General features: G+C 39.5%; 1 protein-coding gene across 1 annotated transcript in view; it reads right to left on the reverse strand.

Annotated features, from left to right (window-relative positions):
* The window catches only part of PHYHD1 (phytanoyl-CoA dioxygenase domain containing 1), a 440,621-nt gene that overhangs the window by 301,618 nt on the left and 118,719 nt on the right, over positions 1 to 20,284 (reverse strand). Inside the window, exons 4-5 of the mRNA XM_044058772.1 lie at positions 15,778 to 15,825; positions 1,112 to 1,167 (exon numbers count right to left, since the gene is read on the reverse strand). Coding sequence (XP_043914707.1) covers positions 1,112 to 1,167; positions 15,778 to 15,825 — 104 coding nt within the window. The remainder of the gene's footprint in view (positions 1 to 1,111; positions 1,168 to 15,777; positions 15,826 to 20,284) is intronic.

The raw sequence follows: 20,284 nt of genomic DNA on the forward strand, positions 1-20,284 counted from the left end.
TTTTTTTGAAGATATAGAAGTGGATAAAATAAACCACTATGTCACTAAATGTGAATATTATAAGAACAGTAAATAATATGTTAAAAGGACAGATAAAGTTATTTTATGTCATATGGGATATATGGAATGAAAGATTAATTGAAATTATGCTTAATGGTAAATGGACTTTAGCAACAATATTAAGTAAAATCAGATGGTGGTTATAGAAGGAATGGAGATCTAATAGGGATGAAATTTAGTACGACTGTAAGGAAAATTATGAATGTGTGGAAATATAGTTGTAAATAGGTTGTAAATAACAGTTCTTTTTGTGTATTTATAAATAAGACACAATCTTTTCAATAAATGCCATGTGATCTTTTACATCTACCTAAGCTACCACCAACATAAGCAGATGGGACCTTGGTTTAACATCTCACCTGAAGGATGACATACTCAGAGGAGTGCAGCACCCCCTTATGATGCACTGCAGTGTTAGTAATTGATCTACCTGGTGTGGAAATACAACCCACAGCCTTCTACACCAAAGGTGAGTATGCTACCTGTTGCACTACTAACACTAACTGTATTAAATATTCACTCTACAGTATATGTCTCCCAAATCTCATATGCTTAGTTTTCTATGTATTTATCAGCATATTATTCTCCTGTGCTCAAATCAAAAATGTAGTCAGGTTCTTTTGCATACTGGCCTTGTCTACAACAGATGTAATCAGTTTAACAATTTTCAAATCTGCATAAAGACTGTAAAACATCTCAGATGAAAAGACAGATCTAAAAGATACAACCTAAACAAGTAAGGGCCTAGGACAGAGCTCTGTGGAACAACCTGACTGCAACCTAGATTTTTACCTGTCCAAGTGCCGTGTAATACTTGACAAACATGTTATATTTCTAAGCCATAAATCTATCCATCTTATCAAGATTACATAAATACCTACTTCTATGCATGATGCATTCAGTAAGCATGGGTTATGGCTAGAAAACAGTCCACATGACAAGCTTGTGCCTAGAAGAGGGTTGTTCGATAAGCTTTCCTCATTGTTAATTACTGAACTAGTAAATAAAATGTCACATGGTAGAAATGATTACTTATGATTCTGATACCAACCTGAACTTTTGGAGAGTGGGTAATCGTTTTGAAGACATCATCAAAGGCATGTAGAGCTGCAGGAAACCACAGTGGACCATGAGCAAACTATAAAAGCACAAGCAAAATGTGCCTTTTAAATTCAACAGTTACAAGCATCTTTAAATACAGGCAAGCATATTTCAAATTAAATCATTCTCGCACGGTTTAGATATGATTTTATGTGTATTGTAATTTTATAACCTTACAGTACAACAACCCTCCCTCTGTCCCAGTCCTTATTTTGTTTGGAGAATCACAAGCCTTACTGAATTTCTATGTTTCAGCATTGCATTTTTAAGAGAGTATTTTAAGAATTAATTTCAAGAAACACTGGTATTATCCTGCATCAACATATCTGCTTCATGTACCTAGAATACAGCTACAATGCAGATACCAAGAGCAACAAGCAGTATATTTTAACTCTTCTTATAATTAAAATATGTTCTGGATACAAGCTGGTAAAGCACACGCTTTCAAGGTTTTAGCTACATGTTTCAGTCAATTCATGTCTAGACCCCCATTTCATTTGATTATTAAGGATCTGAGGAATGCCTGCATCTTTTCATGTTATCATATAATTTTACTACATTTTCAGCTACCCCTTTTCCAAATTTCTTTCTTATAAGAGTTTTTTTGTGAATCACCAGGAAACAAAGGATGAGATAGTCTGTCTCAGGTGGTTTCCTTAATCCACATGGGCCTCGTAACACCTCTTCACCCCCCTCTTCTTTCCAATCTACCTGTATTTGCCTGTCTATACTACATTCTAAACAGTCTCAGGGGTGTCCCTCAAAGTCTCTCAAACTCAGTATGCCAATATACTGGGTCCAAAAACAAATGAGGAAACGTCTTATAATAAAAATCATACTGTGAATATCCAAACTAATAACATGGTAGAAATACTTTCTTTAAAACTTTCCAAAGTATAAATCCACTAATGAAAGTAGGGAGGCACAAGCTGGTTCAAGTCAAATCTTTTTTTTTAATAAAGATTCAACTGGAACTAGCTTGTGCTTCCCTACTTTCATTAGTGGATTTATACTTTGGAAAGTTTTAAAGAAAGTATTTCTACCACCCGTTACTAGTTTGGATATTCACAGTATGATTTTATTATGTGCCTGAACTCTGGGGAATCTTAGATCTACCACAAAGAGAAGTTTCCGTATTATTTGTTTTCTATACTACATTCTCCTTCATTCGCATGATAACCTTTTTGACAGAGAAAAAGTGGACTAGCCTACTGTGCGACTTACTTGTGTATAATACAGAAATCTAGAATGGATATGTATTTTTTTTTTATTTGATTCTCAGTTGAGGTAGTTTGTATGTGAAGTCTGTACATCTTCCATGCATCTGCATAGGTTTTCTCCAAATGCTACGGTTTGCTCCCACCTCTCAAAGACATGCAGTAGGTGAAATAGCATTATTCAAACTGCCCATAGGGGTGCATGAATGACAGAGAGCTGGGAGTACTGCAATAGATTAGCAGCCTATTAAAATGAATTTCAATGCCTTACACACACTGGTTGCTGAGATAGGCAACTATATCCCCATTACCTTGAAGTAGATAAACGGATGGACTGATACAGATATTGCGACATGACATAACTTCACTGTGCATGTATAACACTCAAGTGTAAACGCTGAAGTACAATAGTTAATAATACATGAAAAGCAAAAATTCACTGCAATACCATTAAGGTAGAAAAAAATTAAGAAATGCCGTGCTGGTTCACTAACAAAAAACACAGACACTGGAACACAGAAGTGATGTAATAAATTTTATTGGACTAATGTACATTTTGCAATTACACAAGCTTCCGGGTTAACAGGAGGCCTTCCTCTTGAGCTATTGTTACCGATATTAGACACAGTAAATTTTCAGTTAACCAGCACTCATGAGGATTGGTAGATGCTGGATAACTGTAGTTTCCGATTGCTTGAGAGTTACTATAAAAAATAGTCCTGACTAATACTGTACCCTATACTATTTGTTTGGTTTGACTTGTTCTCAGGTTGTGGGGAAAGGGAATTTATTCCCGTCTTCCTTTTTAAAACTCAGACTCTAAAATTCTAAGGTATGTTTCTGCAGGGGGAAAACAGAAAGTGCAACACATGAAAATTGTATTGTATTTCTTCGATTTTTTTGCCAGTTGCTTGAGTTCTGGTTAACTTGAGAGTTTACTGTACGATATCCATGTGCACCTAGAAAAGAAACTTAATAATGTGTGTAGCTCGGATGCTTAGTATGGCTATACGAGGGCGGCGCAGTGGTGCAGCAGTTAATGCTGTTGCCTCACAGCAAGAGGTTCTCCGGTCTCTGCTGGGGTGCCTTCTGTGTGGAGTTTGCATGTTCTCCCTGCGTTCCTGTGGGTTTCCTCCCACATTCTAAAGACATGCTTCTGGAGCATTTCTCCCCGGTCCTCTGCTGAAAACAGGATCTGTGGAACCTAGTCGGACTTTCCCAGTCAACAAATGTTAAATAAATAAATAAATAAATAAATATACCTCAGAGGTGTGTGTGTGCAGCTCGGATGCTTAGTATGGCTAAACTTCAGAGGTGTGTATGTGCAGCTCAGATGCTTAGTATGGCTAAACCTCAGAGGTGTGTGTGTGCAGCTCGGATGCTTAGTGTGGCTAAACCTCAGAGGTGTGTGTGCGCAGCTCGGATGGTGTGTGTGTGTGTGTGTGTGTGTGTGTGTGTGTGTGTGTGTGTGCAGCTCGGATGGTGTGTGTGTGTGTAACTTTAGATCAGGTTATGGCCTGCCATAAAACTAAAGTTTTCCCTGCATTTTAGGGTCAGTGTTCATTTAGCAAATAACCTAACAGCTCAAGAAACTGCTCTTATATTTATTTCCTGCATGTTACATTAGAGTAAGTGTTCATTTAGAGAGGATAACATCTCAAGAAACTGTTGTGACACAATGACATCATTAAGCATCAGAGCAATTTCTTGAGCTATCTTTTCTGACATCTCATACACACACACACACACACACACACACACAGACAGTTTTATCCAGACCCAACTGAGTTCTAGCCAACTGAGTCTGTGCCATCATGGTGCTTAATATTAGTAATGCCAAGGATGAACCCATCATGCAGAGGTATGCTTTGCCTTAGGGGACAGCAGTATCAGGCTCAGAGGAGGACTTGGGAGAAGAGTGTGCTCTTAATGGGGAGAGTATGGCCCACCCCCTAGAACTAGTGAGCTGTCTACTACCTATCTCTTGGCAGGTAATGGAAGGGCCAAGTGAGATTCCTAGGTGGAAACAAATGGGCTGCAAGGCTCTATTCTGGCTTGGGAATGCCTGGCTCTCATACTTCTGGAAGGACTGGGCCAACTGTGTGTTGGAAATGGTTGCAGAGGGTAAAAAAAAAGGATACTATAACCATGGGATTAATATACAATATAACACCTAGCTCCCTTAAAGCACGTCAAAAGTGTATGCTGCACTACTTTGTTGATCTCATATATTCATGATCTTTGAGGGTGGTATTTCCTCTGCCAGTTTGGTTCTGACCCTACAAAGATCATGACAGCTAAATATGGACCCTTCTCTGAAGAGGTAAAACTTTAGCTGGAATCTGGATGCACATACTCTCTTATTCCCCTCTATGCACACAAGTTTACAAGGATTATGATTTCAGTTCAGAGAAAGCCCCATCTGTCACTTAATTCACTCTTTCTGCTGGAATTTGTTTTAAAAAGTTTTGATTTTCAGTTCATTTAGAAAGTAGAATTTACCAGGCAAGAATAGGCTCACCTACACATAATGTGGTAATGCTTTAGTGGAACTTGGAAACTAAGAGAATGCATTTCTGAATAGTGCATTTGGAAACTAGATTTTATGTTTATCTACCCAAGAGTTTGAGAGGGAAGAAAATCTTGCTAACCTGAAAAAGGAAAGTGTGTACGGATGGGTACTGTGAGTTCTCTGCTGCAGTTCTCGGATGTAAATTATGACTCTTTCTTCGGGAAAGTTGTCTCAACCAGTAATTCAGATTGTTTATGTGGTTGCATTTTAGTTGCCTGTTTGATAACTTTATAAACATTTATGTTGCTGGCTTCGAACTATGGAACTGCGAACATATTTCAGTCAAGACGACAGGTTGGCATATAACCATTCTGTTTGGCTAACCAACTGCAAATAGGTTATACTATTTTGGTGGACTTAAATACAGGATGGAGTTTTCTTGCTTGTTCTGGAAAGTTTCATGTCATTCAGCATTTTTTGATGAATAAAAAATAACTTAACATATGCCGGAAGATGCAGACAGATGTGAACTGCCACAGTGCTGCACACTTCTAGATATTTTGTAAAGATTGTGACCCTACATGCCCTTATAAACGTTTGTGAAGACACTGTACACTAACAGGCATTTGCTAACTGTGGGAGATTGTGAACTTACTTGTAAGCACTTGTGAAATTTGTTCGAGACTAAATCAGATGTAGAAAGATGAGCAGCTAAAAGAATGGAAGGGGGCACAGAGGCAAATAAACAGATACATCAGAACTCGCCAGAGTCAAAGCAACAGTAAGAAACAAATGGGTAAATGCAACAAGGTTTGCTGCTAAGTATTGCAGAGCATCAGACGATTAACTGGGCCTTACTACAAGCTATCACAACTGTGAAACTGGAATTAACTGAAATATGTTGCTGTATTATCTGAATAGGCAGAATGTCAACAGAATCTGGCTTCTCTAAAAAAAAAAAAAAAAAAAAGACGATTGAGAATACAAAGATGGAGTTGAAGTTGCAGTTAGAGTCAGAGAACTATAGAGGCAATTGCAGCAATCCTGAAGAGTCACCAAGAAGTGGGTAAGTCAGACCAAAAGGAAATGGAGCAGGCTTCTTCCAAACAAAAAGAAGTATTGAGAAAAAAGGGTACAAACTTAAAGAAAAGCAAAGCTGTCTAGTCCTTTACCATGAGACCCCGGTTAACACTTCATGCTTATAAAAGATAAATATGATTTGCTGTAGGACCTAAAGACTATCAAAAGTATTGGTCATAAGCCAACAACCAAGTACCAGAACCTGCAAGTTAAAGTGAACCACAAACTAGAACCCACATGGAAGATAATGAATGGTTGAAAGCACAACTTAAATAGAATAAGAACAAGTTTAAGTGTTATAAAAATCTTGAGCCATCACAGAGAAGTGGTTAAAGAAGTCACTTCCCTGAAACAAAATCAGGATATTTTGGCCACTGAGTGTGCAGCAAAAAGAAGTTGAAACTCAGAATATGCAAGCTACATTCCTCCATATAATATATAGGAGGCCTGATTAAGAAAAGGATTCCACTCTTGTTGCAGTGTGAATGTGAAGCATTAAAGAGGCCTATGGAAACTGAGTTAAAGGCATTTCATTATCAGATACAACATTTGGAGAACAAGTGCAATGGGAGTGACATTCTATTAACTTGCTGCAGGAAGAGAAAATGAATTTTCCTTCAAAGTGTGAAGTAACTGAAAATCCAGAGGCTGAGTACAGGACTCAGAGCAGAGTCCAAGAGAAACATTAGCCCAGTTGGAAGGTGAGCTTAGGCCTTACAGGGTACATGAGGAATTATTAGCCCAGCTGGTAAAGCAGAGAGATGCTGACAGAGAAGATGAAATTAAGAAACATGCAGAAGGTTCTATGCACATTGACAGAGAAAAAGATTTACTATACCAGAGTTATATACTTGATGAATTATAACCATCAACCAAGATTCTGATATCCATATAAACAGAGGGGAAGAATATGTAGACTCGTGTCTCTGGAAAGAAGTTGCCGGAGATCTAACTTCTGCTTCTGAACTGGACTACACTGATGAGGCCAGTGTCTTTTTGAAAGAAGTATAATTTGATGAAGCCATAATTGAAGCAATTTTTCAGTACAATGGCTTTGGTATATTAAAGTTAGGGAAACACCAAGCTGAACTATAAACTGGAAAATGAAAACTGAACAGAGAAAATGTTGAGAGTGGCATAGATTTAGCTTGTTCATGATTGATCACTCCTGTCCTTGAACAGGAGAAATGTCAGGCAGCAAAACCTGACATACCTAGAACATTCATTTCAGGAGTGAGAGGAAATAAAATATCTGCAGCAGAAATGTAAAGACCCAGAGACCACAGTACAGGATGTACATTAAAAACGGGGGTGGGGGTGAAAATAAGGTAAAAAGTGGGAGAAATGTAAGCAATTTCTCATCTGCAGGAGGATAGGGGGAAGGCCACAGCAATCTGAAGAGTCCAAGTCTGAGAGAAAAAAATGAGTTATGGGCAGCAAATGAGCAAGTCAACATGATGAAGACGGACTTTGGTGCTAGATTTGCTTTTACAGCTAGCCTGAAAAAGAAGGGATCTTTTCATCACAACAAAGTTATGATTAGATTTAATGACCCGGATCAAGTCCATGCAGATGCTGAAAGGGATTTACAATTACATCCACATTCCATGTATCATGGTTGCAAACACATACACTACAGGGTGCCAGAAACAATTTTGACTGGTAAAGGATATGTGATAGCAGACAAACCATTACCAGCTATGTCAATAAAAGACAACACGTAAATACTTCATGGAAGACTAGAAATCTTGTTTGGGCAGAAAACTGGGGGAGTACATTTATCTCAAGAATCTGTAGATGAACACCTACAAAAGAATGGGACTATTTATAGATTCAATGGACTAAAATGTTGTAAATTCTGTCAACTTGGACATTTAGCCAAAAACTGTTCCTTATTGTTTAAGCTAAGGAGTGTAATGGGCATAACTCTTCTTTGTGCCAGTTTGAATATATCACCGTTACAGAGGTTATTTGCAATACAGTAAACTCTCAGTTAACTGGCACCCACAGGAATTGGTAGATGCCGGGTAACTGTAGTTTCTGGTTGCTTGAGAGTTACTATTAAATATAGGCCTGACTAATACTGTACCCTATACTATTGGTTTGGTTTGACTTGTTCATAGGTTGGGGAGAGAGGGAATTTATTCCTATCTTCCTTTTTAAAACTCAAAGTGTAAGGTATGTTTTTGCAGGGGGGGCAGAAAGTGCAACACATGAAAATTGTACCGTATTTCTTTTACTTTTTTTTCAGGTTGCTTGAAAGTCCTGGTTGCTCGAGTTCCAGGTAACTGAGAGTTTACTGTAATTATAATCCTGAAAATAAGGAGAACTGTAGTGTCTGGACAGAAGGAAAAGATAAGGTGTGAACAGATCCACTGTGTAATAAGTTTTTTCTCATTTATGAAGATGCCATATGAATAAGGGCAGACCTTTGTGGCATGGCATCCAAGTGATCCTTGCAGCAGATACGATCCCATCCAAATATAATGAGATTGCTGTAGAGACAGAGAAGAACATAATCAAAGCTGGATATCATCATCATCTGCATTACCACCGGTAAAACATATTTTATGACTGGAGGTCTAAAAAAGCCAACGAGTAAATAAAGACTGTCTATTTAAAGTGAGGATGCTATTTACAGTGCAAGGGGGTTCAGTATCTACTGAAATAAAGGCAGATATTGGGTCATCCAATTCCACAGATCATAGCAATGCCTCAGCTAGGTATAGACTTTGTTCTGTGGACAATATGGTCACTCTGTCATTTAGGTATGACCTGTTGGGACTGTGTGTTAAGCCAGTGGTTTGGATTGTTGAGGGAAAGGTATTTCAGCTTGGTCTCAGTCCTGAAACGTTTAATATAGATGAATGTGGATATGACAATAAGAAGCTTGTTGGAATTTGGGCAGTACATGCTCTACAAACAAGTTTATAACGAGTATGAGATCAGTTTAGTTTAAAGAGAGTAAATAATCAGCAGAAGGGGCTCCCTGCTGTGATTTTCTTAAGCTCTGGTTCCATGAAACTCGGCGAGTGGAGTTGACTGGGGAGGGGCAGTTAAGAATAATGCGTTTTTGCCTTTATGGAACTTAAACAATGAGACTGTGACCAGGCTAAAAGCATGCACAAAGCTATTAAATTAATACATTTGATTTCACTGCTTGAACTTGGCACAGTTGCTGGCTTTGTGCATACTTTCAGCCCGGTCACCATGTTTCTTTGGTTTCAGTTCCGTTTTGGGTGACTTCTGCCTCAATTTTGCTTTAAACTAGGAGAATGTATCTGTACCTTTGTGAAATTTGGAAATTAGGAGAGCTTCTGCGACTCTGAGAGAGAGCTTCAGTGAGGGAAGTTGTAACCTGAAGAGTAGAAGTCTGTATTCATAATACTGTGAGGTCTATGCTGTAATAAAACCTTAGGAATAAATTGGAAAGGTTCCTTTGTAAAAGCTACATCAACCAGCAAGATCAAAGACTTTCTGACTTGCCTTGTAGCAGCCTGTTTGAGAATGTTAAACTCTACCATCTGTGTTTTGTGTGGTTGCTTATGAATTATGAAACTGGTAAAATATTTAATATGGGAAGATAGAATGGCATAGAACTGATTTGTGAGCCTGGCAAACTGGAAACAGGCCATGTTATTTTGTTGCATTTGAAAGGTCGTTTGCTTCTAAGACAAGTCTGTTGGCATTTTTGCCAAGTTATCAATAATATGGCACAAGCACACGTGTGTGTGCACATATGCACTGACGATATATAGAGAGAGACACACACACACACACACACACACACACACACACACACACACACACACACACACAGAAAAGTACTGCTTTTGTCAATGTTAGGACTTGCAAGCAAAGCTGGTCTTCTAGTCATGGTCTTTTTTGTTGCATTAAGACCCCCCATTCCTTCTCAAGTTTAAGCCTACCTACTGGACCCCCACAATAGCCAATTTATTCACAATATAACCCATATGTGCCCTTGTATAATGTAGCCAAGTAGATTCACCTTAGGAAAAGCTTCTCATATGCTTGGTGATGAGTGATTAGTTGGGAATTGAGGGTTGAATTGCCTTTATTATCATATTCAGGGTGGTTGGGCTTTTCTATTTTTGTTTCCCTAACTCTGTCAGGTCAGTTTGTTCACTTCTGGATGTAATGCATTTGGTGCAGATGTTGTCCAGATGTGCATGAAAGCATACACAGTGCTGCTGAAGAGCCTTGTATACACCTGCTGCCTGTCGGAGTATATCAGTCGTACCTCATTTACTATCTAGGGTAACCACTCACTTTTACTAGTGGATGTTCTTACAGTCCATTCCCCCAGAATTGTAAGCTAGAGACTATTTGCACCATCCTTCCAGATGAGCACTCTAGCAACCCTGCTATACAAACCAGTATCACTGCCATTGTAAATGGTGCAAATTTTCTGTGTCAGTGACTTCATCCTTCCAATTAGCAATTTTTATAAATTTTCATAACATTCTACCCTACACTGTTTGGAGTGAGGCATTAGTCAGAATAATGTATTTCTTAGGTTGAGAACTATAAAATATCTCTGTTCATTTGCTAAACTGTTTGTCATGGTGAGGATGACTGCGAAAGCAAGCTGAGCAGGTAAAACAGACTTTTCTATATCTAGACTTTCTCCTAGTCAGCTATGACTGGTACACCTCCTAAGGTGTCATGGAACATTGTCACAAGGTGCTCAGACCATAGATTCATAGCTTTATAGGTGTATAACTAGGCTAAAGACCACTGGGCCTTTATAAGCCTATCATGCAACCCAAATGTATCCCATGAGTTGCTGTGCCTTAGAGGTTATTTTAATGGGTGTGTGTTAGTTAGGTCAGGATTTAACATCTGCCCCTGTCCATCATAGACATAGGTGTCACAGTAGGGGTAAATTTGATTTCCCATCCATTGGTCCAGGTTGCTCTTGAATAGGGTTAAGCAAAGGGTTCTGTTTCACATGGATGGGAAGTCTATTTAAGAGAATGGGGATTCTCTGAGATATGAAACTGTCCCTCCAACATTTCCTATGTAAGTTGCAAGCAAAGCTTAAATCCTTAGATCTAGTAGTTCTGATGCTGTTTTTTTTTTTGTGGATATACAAAAAGGCCCATCAGAGCTGGATCCAAGGATGTCTTGTAAGTCAGGCATAAGCAGCCTCACAGCAGCGTGTAGGAGTATAGAGATAGGGCTTTCAGGCAATCTGCACAGGACATTGTGTTTACGCTCCGTATTCTTTTTGTGAGAAATCTCTGTGGAGATTCCAGTTGTTACATGCATCTTGTGAGGTACTTGCCAAAAGGGACATTATACTCATTGATGGGACTGATGATGGCTAAAGTACAGTGGCGCAATGACTTCTCTGGACCTAGATGCCATGCTCTAACTTATAAGATGAGTGACACACAATGATTTTCTTACAACCTTCGACACGATAGACAAAAGCCAAGATACTATTTACATGAGTCAACAAATCCCTGACTACTGTGCCGACTTTTAAGGGTGTTTATCAATGAGGTAGTTTCCCCGGGTGGCTGACTTTCCCAGAGGTACTATTATGCATTTCTTGGCATTGTATTTTAAGCATTGGCTTTGGCAACAGTCATCTGTGTTAGTATATTGTGGAGCTTCTACGATTGCTCCTAACCTGTAATTATCTGCAAACTTGGCAAATCAGAGGCCCTTGACATTGGCCTTGACTTCTACAAAACAGATGCCAAACCAGAGCAGACTCCGCACAGAGCTCTGGTGGACCCCTCTAGTAACTGGCCACTTTGTGGAGGTAGTCTTTCCAATCCTAACTTTCTTAGTCCTGTCTGTGAGCCAGCTGGATATCCAGTAAGTTACACAGGGGTTTACTCCTAATTTTGTGAGTTTTGTTTACAATATCCAATTGGGATATTGTATCAAATGCTTTAGCTAGGTCAAGATAGGCAGCATGCACCATTCTGCCCTCATTCATTGTCTTGGTGACTTTTTAAAGAAGTCAACCAGGTTCAGTAGACATGACCTGCCTTTGCCAAAACTAAACTGCATTGGGTCCGGTGTCTGAAGGTTTCCTATGTCATTGCTAATGATTTCCATGATGATTCTCCCCATGGCTTTGCATATGACACTAGTCAGATTAATGAGAGGAATTCCTGGGATCTGTTGATGGTCGACCCTTGTGCAGAGGGATAACCACTGCAGCCTTCCATTTGTGTGACATGAAGCCTGTGCAGATGCTATGGGTGAATATTGACACCAGTGGCCCTGAAAGGCCTTAGAGAACTCATCTAAGACCTACTCCCTTCTGATAGTGGGAGGGATTATATTAGATGATATTTCCTGGGAGGGGCAGCTGGTGGTGAGAGGAGGGTAAATTTACAGTTGAACTGGTCATCCAGAAGCTTTGCTACATCTCCTGTTTCCATGAACATGGTTCCAGTTACCAACAGTTCAACACACTGTTGTGTGCTGCCTTTGAGATTTCAGTCATAGCTACCAAAGACCTTATGGGTGTCCTTAGCCTGGGACACTATCTTTACCTCAAAATTTGCTTAATTGCACTTAATTTGTCCTCTTAGTTTCTATTCAATTTGATGAGCAAGAGTTTTCATCATTTTTGGTGTCAGACTTCCTAATTTTGGGTGACATTTTTCTTTTGTTGCACCACCCGTTTAATTTTGGATTCCACCAGGGTGGTTTGTTTTTTGAGTTAGTTTTGCTTACTTCTGGTAGGCACAGCAGCCTTTGTGCAATTATTGACATGACTGTACACAGCTGCTGTGAATAATTCTGCATAGGCTGCTGTGTTATCGGAGTTTGGAGCAACTTGAAATTTTGACTGGTTATCACTTTATAGAAAGTAGTTTACCTTGGAGTAGTTTCTGTTACAGGGTTTGTTGTGGTTAAAGAATTGAGTCATTTTGAAGAAGACTGCTTTGTGGTCTGACCTTAATCAGACAAGACACAACATGGGGGGGGGGGAGTGTAGAGAGCAGTTTCCCCATATTTGTGAGCACCAGGTCCAATATGTTTGTACCTCTGGTAAGGCATACCCACAAATTTGTCCAAGGTGTTTGTATTTACAACGTCTTGGAACCTCTGCACCTGTAATTTGGGGTTAATAAGGATTCCCAGTTTATAGATGGAAAATTAAAGTCCCCCATGAGTATGGTATTTGGTTGAATGGTCAGTGTCTCTAATATGGTTTTCATGGGACATAAAGGGTGACCTATAGCTTGTTAGGATATGGCATGGGACTTTGTCTATGGTAATCTGGATGTGGAGGAACTCCAGTGTGTCATCCTGTTTAACCAACCTAGAAGTATCCATGTTACCGATGTAGATCGAGACATCCCCACCTTTAGTCTCTGTGCAGTTGCTTGTTTAAAAGTATGGAAGGCACTGAAGCCTTGCACTACTGGGGTACTCTCTGTGGCTTTAAACCATGTCTCAGTAACTGCATAAATGTCCGCATTCTCTAAGGTGAGGAGAGATTGGTGGGATTGGAGCTTCTTGTTTAGAATCCTTGCATTGAGCAGTAACACCTTTAGATTTGGTAAGATTTTGCTGTGTTGGAAAGTTTATTTGGCATTGCCTAAAAAAGCTGTGTGGAGAAGACAATGTTTTTGCTGATATTCAAAAGTTTAGAGGGGACAGGTACAGACCATCCTTGTTATCCATGTTCTCCCACGCTGACGAATACTGTATCCCCCCCTAGAATGACACCAAAAACTAAGCCAATTATTAAAGTCTTCCATTTGTATTGTGGCATCATCTATGGTGAAAGGAGAGTGCTGCTCATTGCTGGGCACATACCAACCTATGACACAGTCCGAGAGCTCCATAACGTTTCTTTTTGTATAATGTAGGGAGATAGATTATGACGGAATCATGCTGGTACCTGTGGTGCAATGACTTGAGTACATGCTTACCTTGGCTGATCATGGCCCCAATATACAACTGACCATTATTTTCTCCTTCCTCAGCCTGGTGAGTGGGGCATCACTTACTGGCTTTGTCATTGAGGCTCCACTGGATATAGCTGTATGTGCAGTGTTAGGTGTTGTTTCTGTTGAGTGCTTTTGGGTTTGCTGAGGATAGCTTTTCAATTGAAATGTCTGGGAGGTCATTGCAGTTTGGAAGGACTGCATTTAAGTGCCTCAGCATAAATAGGTCTGTGTGTGAGGTGCACACTATGTATGGTGGGTGTAGCATATGTGTCTGACAACTAGACTGTTATGAGTGTTTGTACACTAGAGTTTTGCCCCAGAGATGGTATATACACATCTCTTGCATAATGAATGTGTTTATTTGATTATAAATGGTTGTCAGTGAACATTAGACAATTGTTATATTATCTCAATATACCATATCCACCAAACTGGGTGGAGAAAAATTGAGAAAGTGCATATCCATGAAGTCATATCCTTTACTGTGTGAGCTACAAGGGTGGGGTTCATAGTCAGACTAGGCTAAAAATACTAAGTTCAAAGGGCAGTGCTCTTCAATATACTAACTAGCTGTTCTGTGCCAGTCAGCACATGAAGCAGTTGCTCTATATTCACATAGTTACTGGTATAGTTTCAGAGGTGGATTTATAGGGAAAATTTGTTTAGGTGGCTGTGTCTATACAGGGCACTACTAACCATTGCTGCATGATGGGCAGCAGTGTGCAAATGCTCCAAATTTATACAGACACTTAAAACACAGGAAACTGGCTTCTAAGTCTACTGGCAAATAAAACGACTACACATACAGCTTTCTTATGGGCTTCCCAACTCAGATAGACCAGGCCACCACATATTGCCACTAGATGGACTATCCCAGTCCTCTTATTGTAAAGATGCAAAAAAGGTTGCTTGAGAGTGAAATGCTATCACAAAACAACTTAAACAAACTGTTTACTATCAAAATGTGTAAAAATCAAAACATTTTTCCACAAAATTAATGACTCGTGTAGCCAAATTTGGTAATACCGAATTACCAAAATGTCAGAAATGGAAACCACAGAATTGACATTCAAATACTGGAAGTTTCAATGCCGAAAGTCCATGTTAACAGTAATGTTTTTGCAGGGGGGCAATCCCCCCTGCACCCCATACCCCCTGAATATTATATATACCAACTCAGAGATCACACTACAGTGAGGAAAAGGGAACATTTCACGATACACACTGTACTGTGTTCTCAGGTCATAACGTCTACTTCATATTAGTGAATGCATACTCACTTTCACCAATATGAAGTTGTATATTTTCAGTTCAACATTATAGGTGTTGGCAAAACTAACCAGTTTTCATCAAACTACATTTCCACATTTTGATAGTAAACAAAACAAGGTACCTTGATAAGGCAATTTCAAGTATTAGGGACATTTAAAATAATTTAAAGTGCAAAATCAACAAATATAGCAAAACTAAAGCACTAGCACTCTAAACAGTTACCTGAAGTCCAAAATAATAAAATAAATCTCTTATCTACCAATGATGGAGCAAGATTAATTCAGGACCTATGGTGCAGGGAGCCTACCATGCTTTTCTAATATGACTGAATACACACACAATCATTTTTATTTCATATTACTGACATTTTCCTTTCATAACTTGTCTTATACAAAGTCTATATACTATATCCAAGCCTGATATAACTTACAGTTTGCTGTGCATGACTCTAGAGTTAGCTAAAGACTGTCATGTTCATTTTAAAGAATACTTTACCTCGGACAAAACATAGCGTTCATGTAATTAGGCAATCTCTTTTGGCTTTACCTTTGTAATGGACTATTTGCTATTGTTGGCAGTCACTCACCATGTCCAATTTTGTTAATGGATCTCTCCTTTGGTACAAGAAAGTTACCTGTTAATGAAAGTAAATAAATAAATAAATAAATACATGCATACATACATACATACATACATACAATTATAAATTTAATGCTACAATTTATACTGGAACTGGAACAACCTTCCCTCTACTCTAACCTCCACTCCTTCAACTACTCTGTTTAAAACATTTCTCAAAGCACACCTAGTGAATTCTTGGCTATGCCCATGAATCACATAAAACCCCTACCTCATATAACATCTAATCAACTAGCTACTCTCATATAATTCTATTATGCTACAACTCAGGAATCCCTATTGGCAACTTCAAAATTTAAATTTTTATGCATGATTTAAGATTTGCTATTTCTGTTAAAAGTGCCTTATGGCTGTTATTTTTTATATGTAACTTGTACGACATGTTTAATTATTATTGTTACTTGCATGGAGCTTTTTTCCCCGGGCTTCCACTGTAAATAGACCTGTGTCCAGTCGGACTATCCTGGTAAACAAATGTAAAATAAAATAAAAATAAATAAAATAAGATACAAGAGTTGGAATGTACTTGTTTTACTTCTAAGCCTTTCACTTCCTTTGTATGACAACAATAACCAGAATTAGAGACACTGTTATCCATTTGTTGACTGGCTTATACTGGAGAGAATGTGAGCAAAAACATCTTTCTCATGTTCACTGTTAAGTAGATTAAGATAAAGCATATATCAGCCTTCATATGCATCCAGAAACAAGAATGAGAAACTGCACAATTGGCAAACTGATCTTTAAGTAGTACAGTAAGCAGAATGTAATAACCTTACTGTGAGTTAAACTACAAGTACATCATCAAGAGAGTTGTTCAGAAAAAATGTTATGGAGAAAGTTAAACATCTTAACAGAATAGGTGTGTGCCAGGTGAGTGGGGGCTATCAGTACCAAGTGTCCCTGAAGACCCAGATAAAAGTACACGCACAAAGTATAAATAAATATTAAATGGTAACAGGAATAGCTATGCAGCATGCAGAATTCACATCTCATGAAAGTAAATCAGTCATGTTACACGTGTAACTGTCACCAAAATAAGATGTTATATAGTGTGTGGTTTCCTTTAAACAGATTACAATTCTGTGCTGGACAGTGTGGACAAATGCTTATTAAACACCGCCGTATAATGTGCAGAATCATAATCAGGAAAATAACGTACATAAGCAGACTTCATAGAAAAATCATAAAATTTTAAAAAAACTTTACTGCAACCAGATCAGTGTTTTGTATAAGGTGCAATGGTGCCTTCTTTGCAGCATCCATGAGATAAAGGGATAAAGTGGTGATGCTACACCAACAGCTTTTTAATTTCTCAAAAAAAGAAGGGGAGGTTAGTAAACAGGTAGTAGGAAAAGCACAATACTTAAAACCATTACCTTTTATAATAATGTTACATTTTTTGGAACAAGAATTTTAGTTCCAATAGTTAGATTCAAGGGCATTTATATTATCATTGTTAAATGTGATAATATGGACAGAATAGTTAGCAGCTAACATCTTCCTGAGCTTTTACACTCTTTCTGAAAAGTATTTAGCTCCCTCAGTATCCACCACTGTTTCTCATCATAAATAGATTTTGCCAGCCAAGGTTGCTTAAAATATAGTTGTGTCATTCATATGCTTTATGTCCCCCGGTTTCTTAATTTAAAATTCAGAAAAAAAATCAGAATTTATAGAGAAGCATGAATTAGTTTAAAATATCTTACAGTTTTGCTATCCAGATACAAAGATATGACTTATGCCAAACTTTGTAACAGCAGTGCTGTTTGAAAGTCTGGGTTAGGCAAACTGCCTGTGTCTATCCTGAGCTCATAGGTTCCTTGAGTTCATAAACTCAAATGCTATGGAACAACTAGTCACCATTCCCACAAGAGGAGAAAATATACTAGACCTGATCATCACAAACATGGGGACAAAATGCTCCACACCGGAAGTATATCCCTCAATGGTGAGATCAGACCATAAATTAATCTCACTGGAGATCCACATCCCGCCCCCACCCCCAGCAAAAAAGACCACAGTGAAGAACTTCTCAAAAGCAAACTTCACACTTCTTAAGACTGAAGTGGTATCCTTCAAGGCCCCCGAGCCAGTGGAAACCACAACCCACGCTGCTGAAACCCTTACAAATGCCTTCTACGAGCACCTCCAGGAATGTATGGATCAAGCAATCCCTAATAAAATCAAGACCCTTTCCACCAAAGACAGGCGCCCGGTCTGGTGGACTCCAGCCATAAACAAACTCTACAACAAGAGGAGAAAGCTACTACATGACAGAGCAAAATCCCTAAATGGGAAGGCATCTCTGATCAATACTAGCAAAAAACTACGATCACTCATAAAATCATCCAAGGCCAACTTTGAGAGAAAAATCGCTAATGACACAAAAGACAATCATAAAGCCTTCTTTAGCTATGTTAGAAACCTGGGTGGAAACTCCCAGATATGCTCAGAATTAGTCCAAAATGATAAAAAAATCACTGAACCCACAGACATTGCCAACATACTGGCAGACAGGTTCAGTGCAAATTTCTCCCCTCCCTCCCCCCCAAAAGGAGAAATATCTATCCCACCAGAGTCTAGCCTCCCAAACATCTCAGATGCCCAGGTGAGAGCTGCTCTCTCTAAAGCAAAAAACACAGCATCAATGGGACCGGACGGTGTCCCCGGATGTGTGCTACACAAACTCAATGAGGAACTAAACCCACACATAAGGCTGCTGTTTAATCTTAGCCTTACTACAGGATACGTACCCCAAAGAATGGTGTACGGCAACTGTGGTCCCACTCCACAAAGGCGGTGCTTCTACGGACCCTGGAAATTACCGCCCCATAAGCTTGACGAGCCTTGTCTGCAAAGCTATGGAGAGGATCATAATGGAACTCATAAATAAAGACATTGGGGACCTACAGACACTGGATCCTACCCAATTTGGCTTTGTCAAGGGCAGATCCTGCCTCTTGAACTTGGTCGACTTTTTCGAAACAGTCACTAAGGCCATTGATGAGGGTAAGGCAGTTCACACAGCCTACCTTGACCTAGCAAAAGCGTTCGACACAATACCCCACTCGGGCATCATAGAAAAGCTCACCAGCTTAGATGTAAACCCATATGTCACAAGATGGGTTGCAAACTGGCTCAAGGACAGAACACACAGGGTTAGAGTTGCTGGTGCCATGTCAGACTCTAAGCCGGTCATGAGCGGTGTCCCACAGGGCTCAGTCCTGGGCCCCTCTTGTTCGGCATTTATTTTTCTGAAGTGCAGGCAAATATAGGGGGATTGTGGCTGACAAAATTTGCAGATGACTGCAAACTGGGCACCATAATTGACACTCCATCAGACACAGACATCCTCCAGAAAGGTCTCATAGAAATGGATAACTGGTGCCAGAGCCATGGCCTTAAGCTAAATGCCAAAAAATGTATAGTCATACCCTTTGGGAAAAACAAGGTAACCCCTAATTACCACATAGGTGGTAATCCATTAAACATGGAAGAAGTTATCAGGGACCTGGGGACCCAAGTTGAAAGTAACCTCTCTTTTGACACTCACATTGCCAAAGTGGTTAGGAAGACCTTCTACATTGCCCACCTGATCATGAAGGGATTCACATCCAGATCAGAAGAGGTCATTGTACCCCTGTACTCTTCACTTATCAGACCAATGATTTGAGTACAACGCCCCATTCGGAATGTACCTTACCCGACACCTGCAGCAGTTGGAAAGACCCCAAAAGTTCCTCACCAAAAGGATAAAGGGGCTCAAACATATGTCATACGATGCCCGACTGAAGAAACTCCAGCTCTATTCAGTCGCATACCGTCTGCTCAGAGGTGATCTGTGCCTGACATACAAGGCCATGTCCAACCCGGAATTAATGGACATGCTCCACCTCAAAAAATCCAAATCCACCAGAGCCACGAGAGCAAGAGACTTAAACCTCAACACGGATATAAATAGGACGTGCTGGAGGGACAGATTCATCACCCAGAGACTCCCTACACTATGGAACAGAATCGCAGTCCATGTGAGGCAGAGCCCCTCACTGACTCTGTTCAAGAGAAATCTTCACGAGTGGATGGGAGATCGTAGGTTTACCCCGGGAATCATCTCTGTATCACTGCTGGTCAGAGGCACAGCAAACTAATGGGTATAGTATTCTCATCCTAAGGGGTGGTGAAAGCCACACACACTCTGGCTAGGCTTATAAATGCCCTAGGGCAGATAGCCTAGTATGAACCTATGAACCTATGAACCATAGTCAGTGCATCAATTGTAACTGTGATGGCTTCCATGATTTCTGATGGATTCCTTCTCAGGGTTGTTGAAACCTTTTGAAATGCTCCCAAGATGGTATAATCTAAACTAGGGAACTCTGGCATCATTGTGTTGAATTCTACTACTGGAACTGTTACCTTTAAAACCCTGTAAAGTCTCCTGGCGGTGTAGG

This window comes from Protopterus annectens, chromosome 16.part0 (assembly GCF_019279795.1).
Source record: "Protopterus annectens isolate FY-2018-M chromosome 16.part0, PAN1.0, whole genome shotgun sequence".
In the NCBI taxonomy this organism is placed as follows: domain Eukaryota; kingdom Metazoa; phylum Chordata; order Ceratodontiformes; family Protopteridae; genus Protopterus; species Protopterus annectens.